The sequence below is a fragment of the Podarcis tiliguerta genome (assembly GCF_965153285.1).
Source record: "Podarcis tiliguerta genome assembly, chromosome: 5".
Lineage (NCBI taxonomy): Eukaryota > Metazoa > Chordata > Lepidosauria > Squamata > Lacertidae > Podarcis > Podarcis tiliguerta.
This window is the reverse complement of record NC_139538.1, coordinates 37989413-38003773: the sequence shown is the minus strand read 5'-3', so window position 1 is coordinate 38003773 and position 14361 is coordinate 37989413. Positions and strand designations below refer to the sequence as shown.

The 14361-nt window shown below is 40.4% G+C and overlaps 1 protein-coding gene across 9 annotated transcripts in view; it reads left to right on the top strand.

Moving 5' to 3' along the window:
• MAP3K13 (mitogen-activated protein kinase kinase kinase 13) overlaps positions 1–14361 on the top strand; it is a 77829-nt gene that overhangs the window by 52208 nt on the left and 11260 nt on the right. For all 9 annotated transcript variants that reach the window (XM_083443220.1, XM_083443221.1, XM_083443218.1 and 6 more), the window contains 10 exons: positions 4605–5179; positions 6616–6799; positions 8355–8546; positions 8666–8824; positions 8998–9156; positions 9904–10012; positions 10909–11018; positions 11589–11705; positions 12457–12594; positions 13584–14298. In XM_083443220.1, the coding sequence (XP_083299346.1) occupies positions 4678–5179; positions 6616–6799; positions 8355–8546; positions 8666–8824; positions 8998–9156; positions 9904–10012; positions 10909–11018; positions 11589–11705; positions 12457–12594; positions 13584–14298 (2385 nt within the window). In that variant the 5' untranslated portion in view covers positions 4605–4677. The remainder of the gene's footprint in view (positions 1–4604; positions 5180–6615; positions 6800–8354; positions 8547–8665; positions 8825–8997; positions 9157–9903; positions 10013–10908; positions 11019–11588; positions 11706–12456; positions 12595–13583; positions 14299–14361) is intronic.

Here is a 14361-nt window from a genome sequence, read left to right as displayed (position 1 = left end):
TGGGCGGGGGACTGATGGGAGGGAGGGAAGATAAGGAAATTAGACTGCTTATGCCTTTATCAGATTATACTTACTTTCCCTGGAGTTGGGGTGGGGGGGTAATACACATTATGAGGTTAAATTCCCCTAGCACCTAACGTATAGAATGCTCAGGTTCAGGGCTGATGTGTCCAAACCTGAGCCCTCTCACACGATAGGAATATAGGAAGCTGCCTTATACCAAGCCCATCTAGCCTAATATTACAGTGGTACCTCAGGTTAAGTACTAAATTCATTCCGGAGGTCCATACTTAACCGGAAACTGTTCTTAACCTGAAGCACCACTTTAGCTAATGGGGCCTCCTGCTGCCGCCGTGCTGCCGGAGCCCAATTTCTGTTCTCATCCTGAAGCAAAGTTCTTAACCTGAAGCACTATTTCTGTGTTAGCGGAGTCTGACCTGTAACCTGAAGCGTATGTAACCTGAGGTACCACTGTATACTGCTGTGAGTGGCAGGCAACTCTCCCAAGATTTCAGGAAGAGGCCTTTCACACCACCTGCTACTTGATCGTTTTGGCACTACAGGGGTAGGGATCAGGGTTGGGATAGAAAAAAGTGTCCTTTTTAAAGGCAATGAGAATGGATGAATAAGTGCATGTATAAATGCCTTTCCGAAGGAGGAGAATGACTTCAGACAGTATTTTACTATGGCAGGCATCTATTTTCCATACTGTTGTGTGGATTGTTATTTGATGATGGTATGTGTGGTAGTGAGGAGAAGATGATTGCTTGATGGTTCTGCCTTGGCATCAAAGAATAGGTGTTTGTATGTGTGTGTATCCTCCATGTCTAGGAATTCCCACCTGGGGTAGGGTAGACTACAGTACCATACCCTCCAACATTTCTCTGATGAAAGTAGGGACGGCCCATTCCATAATGATAATTTTACTATTTATACCCCACACATCTTACTGAGTTGCACCAGCCACTCTGAGCAGCTTTCAATATCTATAGAAACAGAATTAAACATTACAAACTTCCCTATATAGGATTGCCTTCAGATGGCTTGGGGGTCGGATAACTCCATACCCTCCAACATTTCTCCAATGAAAATAGAGACAGCTTAAGGAAAAGTGGGACATTCCAGGATCAAATCAGAAACCAGGACAGCTTCTCTAAATCAGGGATGTTCTTGGAAAATAGGGACACTTGGAGGGTCTGCTGTACATATATATCTCCATATTAGGGCTGGGCGATACATAGTTTTCAACATTGTGATATATTAGCCACTAAACATTGTGCTATACCGATATATCACTATGTTTGAAATAAGGATGTAACTATATAGAGGTGAATGGGGTAATGTCCTAGCAACTTCTACTACTTAAGGGTCTGAAACTGATACATTTTTACTTACTTTTAAGTATTTTACTTACCTTTAAGTATTGATACAACTGATATTTTATAGTACAGAGCAACAGGGGCAGAAGAGATGACCGGCTTCACAGTTCTTCCCATATCATGATTTTTTACATAACACACACACATACTGTGATTCGCGATATATTGCCATACCAATTATTATGAAACTGTTATCATGATGTGAACTTCAGTACATCGTCCAGCTCTATTCCAGATCTCATGTATTTATGGTATTTATAACAAAATTCTAAATAAAAGAAACCCAAAAGCTTGTATCCAGTTGTTGCCCTGTTATAAAGGCTTTGGTTCTGGTGAGAGATGCCGACTATTGGAGGAGGAGGGAAAAGCAATATGTTGCTGATTTCTCCCTCTTTCTTGCAGTCCCCAGTGCCCCCTGAAAATCTGTTCTGGAGAGTCCACCAACCCTCATAACAGATTTTCAGGGGGCCCTGAGGGCTGCAGTGTAAAAGGGACTGGCAAGAACTTCCTTCTGTCCTCTGTTAGTGGGTGTCTCTCTCTGGAGAAACAGCGCTAGGAGGACGATTGTCAAATAGGGAACTGGCATCAAATGGGTTTGATGTCAGTTGGCTAGCCAGGCTCTTAAGCAATGGTTTGATCCTCAATTAAGATTATTGTCAGTAAACCACATTAAACCACAGTCCTCCATTTGGGAAATATTCAGAAACTGGGTTTAATTTAACCAGGTCTGCCACACTTTCAGAAAGGAAAATCCCAAAATATCCTATGTGTTCTATTCGGAAAGAGTTCTGTTTAGGAGGTAGTTTGTGGTGAATAGGTTTTGATGGGTGACTTTCACATGCATTTTTTGTCAAAAAATTAAAGCTAAGGGCATGCTAAAAAATTACTTGACTCTCTTCCCCCCATTCCCCAACTCAACTATGAAATTTAAAAGAAATAAGTTTTTTTGTCATACTCTGTGAGCTGTATGACAAATATGCTATCCCATTTAGGCTACTGCAATAAAATGTATAGTGTATATAAATGGAAGGCATGTAAAAAGAGGTATTCTGAGTAGCTTCTGCCAGGAACTTTTATTGGTTTCATATCTTACTGTGACAACACTAGGAGCTGAGGAGAGGTCTTTCTGCCTGCATAATGGTTATATAGAGAATGCAAAGTGGACCCCTTCAGATTAATGAAACAGAAACAGATTAAAGAAATGTGTGATAGTGGATTCTCATTTTCATACTATACCTTGTAGTGTAAATATCAGTTCAGTGATATTTCTATAATAATAATGAATGTGCATTTCCTTTTCTAACTTAACTTTAAAAAATACTGTGTTTGATATTACCAGAAGTCATTATGCAACCTTATTTATTTTGTGTGACACTAGATTATGCAATCTAGAGCCACTGGACTGTGAACATGAAAATGCTCTGAATGGAAACAATGCTAAAAATATCTTTTATATCACATGGGAAGATCATACATATAAAATGTATTGTTTACAGAATAAAGGCAACATTTTCTTGGGCAATTGAAACTGAGCTTTTATTTATGTGAAGAACAGCTTATCTGGGACATATTTTTTCAGACTGGGGGAGCAGAATTCAATTCTGTCTGTCAATTCATGTACAGATATGTAATTAGCTTTGGTTTCTCCAATGCCAGAACAAAGATGTAAACATTTCTTCTTCTTCTTCTTGCTTGACAGAATTACAAAATAAAAGTTGTATCTGCAAAAGTGGGGCTCCCAGAAGCATAATAGTGGAACATAACATGACAAATTAGAGCAGGAAAGGCACTTATAGCTGTGGTTCAGCTCCAGGTTGTGAAACTCTTCTGTCTTCCAAAGTTTGCATATTCCAGACATGCTTTAAGAGCTTTTTCCAGGGATGTAAAGTTGATTTCAGCAGTTGTATCTTGAAGACTCTTTTAAAATGTATATTTTTAACATATCTTAACTTTTTTTTTTAAAAAAAATTGTTACCTCCAGGTTTATATAGATAAGTGCATAAGGCATATAAGATTTCTATCCCTTGTTTTGAATATAAATCACAAACAGCTGCTATAGATGCAACCAGTTTGTAAGGGTGTTACATAATATAGAAAGACAGCTATAGTATTACAATACCGCATAGTAAAGCATAATTGGAGGAACTGGATTGTTCATATTCTAGTAAACGCAAGTCTCCTGTAAGATCAGCTTACTCAAGTCCAGCTTTTTCTCCACTGTTAGTTTCAGCCTGCTTATATATAGCTGTCGGTTCTCCTTCAGTTCAGCCTGTCTTGTCTTAAGGAATGACTGTGTTCTATGTTAGACTATTCTAAGCTGGGACTAACAACCCAGTAATAGTAAAACAGATAGTTGAACAGAAGATCATTCCTATGTACCTCAGTAATTCACTTTTGTCAATAATATTTACCTTTAAATGGGCGAAGTTCACACTTGTCCTTGCAATAATGCCTGAGTAAGTCCAAACTCATAGTATCAAACGGTAGCCCAGTAGAAATTACCTATTTATAAAACAGGTGTGGGGAACCTTTGACCCTCCAGATATTGCTGAGCTATAACTCCCACTACCCCTGGCTATTGGCTGTGCTTGCTGGTGGGAGTTGTATCTCAGCAACATCTGGGGTGATTGGGTGTCCAAGGCTCCCCACACCTTATATATAGAGATACAACACAACTTACCATAGTTTTCCCCTAAATGCACACTTGTTAAAAATTTGCATTACAGTTGGGCACAATTGTTTTGAATGGTTATTATGATAACAAATCCATTTACAAAGTCTATCAGCCTTGTTTAACTTTAATTTTAAATACCTAATTCTATATTAATAAAATTTTTATTTTAAGATGCATGGAATGATCCTATTCCAGCTTGGATTTTTCATGGCAAGCTATGTAAATACTTCAATAGTTTTGTCACATGAGCCTGTTTGGTTTCGATGTCAGGTGGCTTAATGTGACAGATGGGCAAAGTCCAGCATGCAATATATTGCTGAGAGATACCACAACTGTGGGAGAACACTTGTAACTTCAAGCAATTGCTACTTTTGTTGTTGTATGAAAAGTTCCTTGGGACAGGACAGCCTTCTTGTTAGGAAATGAATCATTGGGCTTAAACTGAAGAACAAATAGTCGGTTTTCATCAGTTTATTGTTCATTTAAAATATTTGTCTCCAAATGTAATCAGATATATGATTCTTATAACCTTTCTGTGGTTCCTTTTTCAGGTGTTGTGGCCACTTTCTACACTGGGAGTGAGCACGGGTGTTTGTTAGAGCAATATCTTTGACTGTCAACTCCATGCACACCCACAGTACAATGACCAGTTCTCAGGAGCCCCTGAGCTGGTCTTCCTCTACGACTGTGATCGCCAAGACCCTCAATGAAGATAAAGATTTCACTAGGATGCATGGAGAACATATACCCAGTGGTCTCCATCCTTCATCTGAGATCATAGAAGACGTACGAGACAAGGGCTTACTTCATAGCAATGCATCAGAGAACATGAGCAGTCCAGTTGCCACAACAGTATTGACCAGTGTAAGTGAGGATTCCAGGGACCAATTTGAAAACAGCGTGCTACAGTTAACGGAACAGGATGAATTGGAAACTACTGTTCATCAGGGCACCAATGATAATATACCTGGAGAGACCAACAATGGAACAGAAGATATCAAGATCCAGTTCAACAGATCAAGTAGTGGAAATGGTGGATTTCTTGAAGGACTCTTTGGTTGTTTGAAGCCTGTATGGAATATTATAGGGAAAGCTTACTCCACTGACTACAAGCTGCAGCAACAAGGTAAACCTAAAAAGTCAAACCATGTATTTTTGTGGCTTTAAAAATGTTCTCAGATATAAAGGAGGGGAAAGTATAGCCTCCAGAGTGTCATAAAATTGCAGTAGCCTCAATCTCATCTATTTGAATTTATGGATCAATGTTTCCTATCTGACTCACCAGTCCTTTTTTTCGAGAAAAATAGGTGCCAGTACTCACCATGAAGTTGTTAACACTAAGTGTCACACTTTTTAACAAAATGAAAAGAGGTGCCGATACTGTGGACCCTTGAGTACCCCCTGAAAAAAGCACTGCCTCTCACCTTTCAGAATGTCTAAAAATAAGGCAGTCCCGAAACCAAATAGCGATCTCTGCTATTCTGTGTTGCTTCTTGTATTGGGTCATTTATTGGACACCTGGAACAGTGGTGTAGGGTTGGTTGTCGATGCCCAGGGTGGGTGAGCTGGGCAGGCGCCAGCCCTTGCCACTGCCACAACCCCACCCCCACCAGAGCAAAGCGGGGCCGTGCTGAGTCGCCTGCCCACCTGTGCAGGGGGAGATTGACTGATTGACACTGCCCTTGGTGGGCGGAGAGGAGTGCCAGGCTGGGCTGCGCTGGGGTTGCTTGCATGGTTTGCGCCCCCACATAAATTGTGTGCCCAGGGCCATGGCCCCCCAGCACCGCCTACACTGTGCCCCTGATCTGGGCTATTATTTTTCTACCCTGGGATGGGAGGGGGGATGTGGGGATGACTGCAAGCAAAATCTCTTCCTAGGTGTGGCAAGATCATATTCTTAGTTGCTCTTAATAATCTTTAAAGCAGGGATCCTCAAACCAGATCAAGAAACAAATAGTCTGAGCTCCTTAAAATGTGATTAAAGCAAAACAAATGTGCATTTGTTATGCATGGGAAAGCTGTGCTTGTGGGGCTGATTTGTGGGGAAGAGCTTCATGTACAGTGGGAATGAATACTCAGAGCTTCTTTCATTAAATGAATGGGGCCCCTCCTGTTTGTACAGAGCTGAAGTTGACTATCACTTGTGCTTTTCAAATGTTTGGTGCCCCTTGTAGCATCACCCCTGAACACCAAAGGCAGTTTCAGAGTCAGATATCCCTTACTTTACTGACTTCCAGTCTGGAAGCACTTCCGGTCCAAAGCACCTCTATAAGTAGAACATTTGGGATATTTAGGTTGAAGAGATACAGTGTTTGTCCTTCTATCTCAGTATCTTTATTATGGGAATGCTCACCTAGTTATTTCCTGGGAAGCTTAACAGCTAATGAAAGCACTAGTGCTTTTTTCCCTTTTAAAATACAATATTATCTAGATGTGAGCATTTTGCATGCTAGCAAAGTTCTACAGGGCATCAGACTACAAAGGCACTAACTGGTTGATTACTCTAAGGCCTGACAAAAGGTAGCTATAGCAGTCAGAATAACAATGCTTGTTTCTTATCAGATACATGGGAAGTTCCTTTTGAGGAGATTTCTGAACTTCAGTGGTTGGGCAGTGGAGCGCAGGGAGCTGTTTTCTTAGGGAAATTCAGAGCAGAGGAGGTGGCCATCAAGAAAGTGAGAGAACAGAGTGAAACGGATATCAAGCACTTGAGGAAGTTGAAGCATCCCAACATCATTGCTTTCAAGTAGGTCATACTTTGATTATCTTGAGTCTACAATAATGTTGTTTTTTTGGACTCATGTGCTATATGTCTTCATGTCCTGATAACTGTGTTGTGGGTGGCACTGTGGTCTAAACCACTGAGCCTCTTGGGCTTGCCAATTGAAAGGTTGGAGGTTTGAATCTGTGCAACGGGGTGAGCTGCCCCAGCTTTTGCCAACCTAGCAGTTCAAAAGCATACCAGTGCAAGTAGATAAATAGGTACCGCTGTGGTGGGAAGGTAAATGGCCTTTCTGTGTGCTCTGGCACTCATTGCAGTGTCCCGTTGTGCCAGAAGCAGTTTAGTCATGCTGGCTACATGACCTGTATGTGGACAGACACTGGCTCCCTTGGCCTGAAAAACGAGATGAGCGCTGCACCCCATAGTCGCCTTTAACTTAACTGTCAGTGGTCCTTTACCTTTTACGTTTACCTTAAACTGTGTTCAGGTTACAATGGTCTCCTTCTGTCCTCTAAACAGTAGTTCTAGCTGGAAAATCTCAACTTCAAGGTTATTTCTTTAGCCATGCTTGCTGATGGTAAAACAGAATCCTTATATTAATTGACTATCCTCAGATGATCAGATATTGGTGAGTGAACAAGCTGGCAAGTGTCACTTAATAGTTGCTTCCTTTTGTAGTTTCCAAACAAACCAGGATATTAAACCAGCTTTAAACTAAGGCTTCATATCCTTGCTTGTTTGGAAGCCATTAGCCATAGTTTCCCAGTATATAAATGGAAACCGTAGTAAACTGAATCTTCCTGGCTTGTTTCCAGTTCATATGAAGGGAGGAACAAAGTTGCTGTTTATGGATGCATGGTACAGTGGTAACTCTGGTTGCAGATGGGATCCGTTCTGGAGGTCCGTCCGGATCCCTAGGTTTTCGCAACCAGAGAGACCACTTCTGCGCATGTACGTGTGGCAAAAACCCAGAAATATACTTGTGGTTTTTGCCGGTTACATATCCCAAAGTTTACGTAACTGGAGGAATACGTAAGCGGAGGTATGATTGTAACTGGATAACATGCTTTGTATTCTGTGGAAGCCTGAGTTCTTCCCAATCTATTATTGCAGCAATTTTTAAAATTTTATTTCCCACTCCTTTCTTTGTGAAAACTTTATTGTTATGTGTGGAAAGAGTTTTAATGTGAGTTAATTCAGCAGCATTTCATCCTCCTTATTCTGCCCCAAGACCCTGAATAATAATCAACGCTACCTCATTAAATTCAATTTTAGAATGAAAAAGAATGTTTAGAATGAAATAGCTCTGGGAAGACTTTTAATTATTCCACTTACTATTCTGGTACATATATGACCAATTAATTGGTGGATAAAGTGAAAATAATGTGACTTTATTTGAAGGATAGAATATGAATATGAATAAATTAAAAGAAAGAATGATTTGGTCTCAAGGTGAGAAGTACTTTTACTGTCCAGGAGAATTAGCAATGGTCAGCACTTTTCATTTTGTTTCACTTGCATGTTCTCATTATTATAAATGTTGTTGTTGTTTTTAATCTATAGTTCTTTTTTATGCCAGGGGCGTTTGTACTCAGGCACCGTGCTACTGTATAATAATGGAGTACTGTGCTCATGGACAGCTGTATGAAGTGTTGCGAGCCGGTAGGAAGGTCACACCTCGCCTGCTTGTGGACTGGTCAACAGGGATTGCTAGTGGAATGAACTATTTACATCTTCATAAAATCATCCACAGAGACCTCAAGTCACCCAAGTAAGTTGTTAGCATGTGGGGAGTGTAAGACAAAACATGAGATTTGACCTAAATTGTGGTTGTGAGTTGGAATTACATTCAAACTGTATTCCCTGTTTTTCCCTTTTTTTTCTTTTCAGTGTATTAGTTACTCACAATGATACAGTAAAAATTTCAGATTTTGGTACTTCTAAAGAACTCAGCGATAAGAGTACAAAAATGTCCTTTGCAGGGACTGTAGCTTGGATGGCGCCAGAGGTGATTCGCAATGAACCTGTCTCTGAAAAGGTGGATATTTGGTGAGTAATGCATTCATAAGTACTTGTCAGTTTCAGTGTTTCCAACAGAACTTCTGAGACAAACTATGTTCTCATGACTTAGCATCACTAGCAGCTTTGCTTTAGAAGTTCTGAGCCTTAACCCCCTTGTTATATACAGTTTTCTGATTTTTATCTCTCTCATTTTCTATCAGGTCATTTGGAGTAGTATTGTGGGAGCTTCTCACTGGAGAGATTCCATATAAGGATGTTGACTCCTCAGCTATCATCTGGGGGGTAGGCAGTAATAGCTTGCACCTTCCTGTGCCCTCCACTTGCCCAGATGGATTCAAGATCCTTATGAAGCAAACATGGTAAGGGTTGTTCTGTCCACACCTGTGCCCAGCTGGTATTGTGCACACACCCCTTCCACCCCCAGTACAAAAACGCCACAGTATGCCCACAAAATGAGAGTGAAGGATGAGATCTCTGCACTGACTAGCATTAACACTGTGATACTACAGTCTGTTCTTTTGTAAAGCACAGTTTAGAATAATACATTGGCTTGGGGAAAAACAACTTCTTCAAGTGTATGAGCTGATACGAATGCATTATGATTGCCGCAGACAGTAAGGTAATAAGCAGAAGCCATGCCTGCAAAGGAAGAATGGGGATACACTTCGAATACGCACCTAATACTTCCTTTGTGACCATAATTCAGCACTTTTTTGAATTTGGTGCCTTTTTCTTTTCCCACCATAATTGTTCCAGTAGCTGGAAAGGAAGGGATGAGAAAGGAGAATAAGTAAAGATGCTTCTGAAATGGATGCGTGGAAAATAACAAAGTGAGAGGATATAGTGTTCATATCTAGCTAATCTTTCTACATTAGTGTTACATTGAGGGTTTGGTTTGCCTTGCCAGCTACGGGAGAGGGAATAAGGAAACTGACATTTATGTATTCCTGATTGCTGCCTCCTTTGTTTTTCTTTAGGGGGTGGTCGTATTCTAATAGGCAGTGAGAAAGGCCTATTTCAAATGAAATCATCAGCTAAAATATTCCAAATTGTTTCTTAATTATGTTTGGATGGTCTCTCCTGTCTGTTTTTCTTTAATTTGTCAGGCAAAGCAAGCCCCGGAATCGGCCCTCTTTTCGACAGACGCTTATGCACCTTGACATTGCATCTGCTGATGTGTTGGGTACCCCTCAAGAGACCTATTTCAAGTCTCAGGTAAATATTTTTTTTTTTTCTAGCACCAGACTGTATCGTTGGCTTGCCGTGTGTTCTTTAATAAGACTTAAATGGTACGAATAGGAAGAGAAAAGCACAGGCATTCATTTATGTTCCCATAATGCACCCCAAAGCGATTTACAATATAATAACATAATTGTAAATAAAAAGCAGTAAATAAAAAGCAACGGCACATACATAAAATTAATTCCATTCCAAGCTAGATACCAGCTGGGATGAAGGTTTTAAAAGGCTTGTTGAAAGAGCAATATATTTGGCCGGCATCTAGAAGATAAAATAGAAGAATCCTGTGTGATATACAGTAAGACAGAGTTCCAAATGGTAGGTGCTGTCACCCAAAAGACCTGATTCCAACATTGTGCAGAATGGACCTCCTGATAGGATGGTGTCTGCAGGGTGCAGATTTTGTTCCAGTGAAGTATTAAAGTAAAGAATTTACCGACGTGATCAAGATTTCTACGCTGTATTTTAGTGCAAATCCATAGGAATTGTGGTATGAGATCTAAAGCCAAATAAATAGTTATTATATTTTCTTGAGTATTGCATACTCTCCATGTCGTCTTGGGCCTGAAAAGCAGTTGGCTACAGATTTGAGAAGAAATGAGCTGTTCATAAGTTTGAAATGGCAATCAGTTTTATAGGCTAGGAGAGATTTGCAATACACGTCTGTACTTAATGTTAGAATTTCAGCTAAAAAGATGAGTCCCTGGTCAAGCCTGGTGATCAGATAGCTTTGCAGCCTCCTACTACAAAAGTACTATTGGAATAAAGAAGCTTGGGTTTCTTGTTTAATATGTTAAAGTAGTGCAACCCTTTATTGTGCAGTTGTCACTGCCATGAGTTATGCTGTGTATCCATCTAAATTGCTTTGGCAGGCTGAATGGAGAGAAGAAGTGAAGAAGCACTTTGAGAAGATTAAAAGTGAAGGAACTTGCATACACCGGTTAGATGAAGAACTTATTCGTCGCAGAAGAGAAGAACTCAGGTCTGTTGACTTTCAGTGCGTGAGAAGAGCTTTGCTAATTCAGATCAATTAACTATCCTGTTTCCACCAAGAGACTGCCAGATATTTCTGGGAAGAATGCAAACAGGACATTCAGACTGCCTCTGACCCTGGATGTTCTATTTAGCTATCATAGCTAATAGCTGTCAATAGTTTTATCTGTCAGTAATTTGTCGAATTTCTTTTTAAGGAGATAAGCATCCTGTTGCAGGAAATTCCTTATGTTAACTATGCACAGCATAAAGAGATAACATTTGTTTGTTTGTTTGTCCTGAATTTACTGCCAATCTCTTATCCTGGGTGACCCTGAATTATGGGAGAAGTATCTTAACAGAGTTCTCTTTAGTGAGTGCTTCATTCATATCTAAACTCTGATTTTGGTTTTATTACATTCAGATACTTTCATCATTTGCTTATCTTGGAAGTGGTAGATGAGATGTTTAATTGAGAATAATTCTGCATAAGTACATCTATTAAGCTTCCCTTTTACCTGTACAAATTGTCCCTTACAGGAAAAGCCACTCACCTGTAGCTCTCCTTTCTTTTTCATAGGCATGCCTTGGACATTCGTGAACATTATGAGAGAAAACTGGAGAGAGCCAATAATTTGTACATGGAGCTCAGTGCTATCATGTTACAGCTGGAGGTTCGAGAAAAGGAGCTCATCAAGTACGCACATCCACATAGATGTACCTTGTAGCCATGCAGATGACATAATTAGAAGCAGGGATTCATAGGTTTTTCAATTGTTCTAGATTAAAACAACAACCCCATAATGATCAGTTTCGAGATCCGGATGACAGACAAGCGTAATACCCAACCATCCTCTGCTATCAAACTCTACACGTAATTTGCTTCAATGGCAGGAAATTGTGTTCTCTTTGTGTTTCCCTTATAGTGCAAGAGAACAATCGCCATTCCTTACTATTAACTTTTTCCATGAATGTGCTCCAGACACTTCTTTTTCTAATCAAGATTGTGGTGGGGAAAGCTTCTTATTTTAGAACACAACACTTCTATTGCACACCCATGTTTTTTAATCTTGATATGAAATACAACTAGCACTTATGGTCACATTAGTTGTTGCCTAGATCAGCATACTCCAACCTCTTCAGATGCAGACCCACCTTTAACCTAAACATACCAATTTTGTTTACCATATATTTTTTGGGTGGTACTGCTGCTGTTATTGCTTACTTTAGATCAGGCTGTACCTAGTATTGGGTCCCATCTCCCAGTTTAAGACAGTGGCCTAGAGAATAACTAGGTTTCCCCCCAAAATGCTGGCATGAGCACTCGCGTGGACAACAGATTGTAATATTTATTTATTATTCTTTTGACTTGGGGAAATTTCAAGTATACTAAAAAAATTCATTTTATAATGAAAAGATTACAAATTTCATTTTTAATCCATGTGCAGGCGGGAGCAAGCTGTGGAAAAGAAATATCCTGGGACTTACAAGCGTCACCCAGTCCGACCAATAATCCATGCCAATGCAATGGAAAAACTGATGAAGAGGAGAGGAGTCTCACACAAGCCTGGGGGCCAGACTAAACGGTGAGCCAAATATCAAAAAACACGTTCAAAGGCTTTTCACAATTCTGTGCATATATCTGCAAAATGAGGAAGCCACATCTGCTAGGGTCAGCATCCATTACTGCACAAAATGACTGATTACTCAAGTGGCACTGACAAATCTTCTGGTGTGTAGCATCCTTGTATTAGACATTAATCTATAAGATGGGATATGTGTGTCCTTGATTATGATCACCAATAACATGGAAGTTTTAGTAATGTAGACCAGGTGCAATTTAATAGTGGAATGTTGGATCAAAGAGTTTTATCAGTTGTCATTTAGGAATCTCAGAGTACCCAATGCAGCTTTTATATCAGAGAGTGCGCTTTTAATATTAGCAAAGTGGTCAGCTGATATTTGGCCTGGATTAAATGTACTAAGGGGTTATCTAGACAGCTTTAATTCTGAAGATTGGTGTGGCATTTCAGCATTTTTGCTCCTTGCCATTTAGAATGAGGAGTTCTTCAGTATGTACTGATCTGTTGATAGTGGGTAGTGTGGAACCACCACAGATCTGAGAAGTAAATGCCTACAAATCACAGCTGGGCTTTTGTAGCCAAGCATTTTTTTAAACCAGTGCTTTAGCATAATGCTACAGCTAATTCACATTGCTACAAAACCTGTTGTTGCAAACTGGTAGTCATAGGATTTATTCTATGTTCACCTGAATTATTAAGCAAGCAACATGGGGTGGGAATGCAGGTCTAATTTTATTTTTTTAAGGCAAAAAGTCAAGAAGCCCACTGGATGTATGCATGCCTTTGGTTCACCTCAATGCTTCCGCCAATTCCGAATTTTATTTTTAGTTTACCCTGTGTGACCTATAACAAAACCTGTGTTACTTCAATGTCATCTATCAATAGGCATGTTGACAAAAAATGAAGGAAATAATGTGAAAATCTTCATAGAGTGGAAGCTTGCATATGTTAATTCTAATAGAGAGCATGCTGGTTTTTGTATCCTTTCTCAGGCCTGACTTGCTGAAGACGGATGGCATATCCAGCACTGAAGTGGCTCCTAGTGGCTCTCCCCTTTCAGGAAGTCCAAAGATGTCAACCCTCAGTAACAAAGGACGTTACCGTAGCAAACCACGCCACCGGCGAGGAAACAGCAAAGGCAGCTACAATGATTTCACAGGGATCTTGAAAAATCAGTCAGCTCAAGATGACTTGGCCCATCCATCTCACCATCATCAGCACCACCCCCATCATCATCATGGGCATCCCCCCCGAATGAACATCCATGGGCAGGACATAGCCAACTGTGCTAACAACCTTCGATATTTTGGCCCTGCTGCAGCCCTACGCAGTCCTCTTAGCAATCACGCCCAAAGGAGGATGTCTGGTTCTAGTCCTGACCTTATCTCTGCTGCTATGGAAGCTGATTCACGGAGAAATCTGGAGGAGAACGAGAATGGGGAGGGCGAGGCTAATCATTGGGAATGTTGTAAAGGAGATACGTACAACCTTTGCCCTCAGTGCAGGATGGGGACAAATACTGCAAATCAAGGACAGTCACTTGAGCCAGGGCTGGAGAAGTCTGAAGCACCATTGCATGCAAATAAGCAATTTCCTGGAAATAATGAGGAAGCTGAATTCAGCAGCCACAGATCAGGGTCTTCTCTCGGCTCATCTCATCCTGCAAGTACTCCAGGACTGCCGGGTAAAACACGACCCATCCCAAAGGTAAGATCACTCCAACCATCCTGGAAGCAATGGACAGATTTACATTTTGCTGTTTTCTCATGC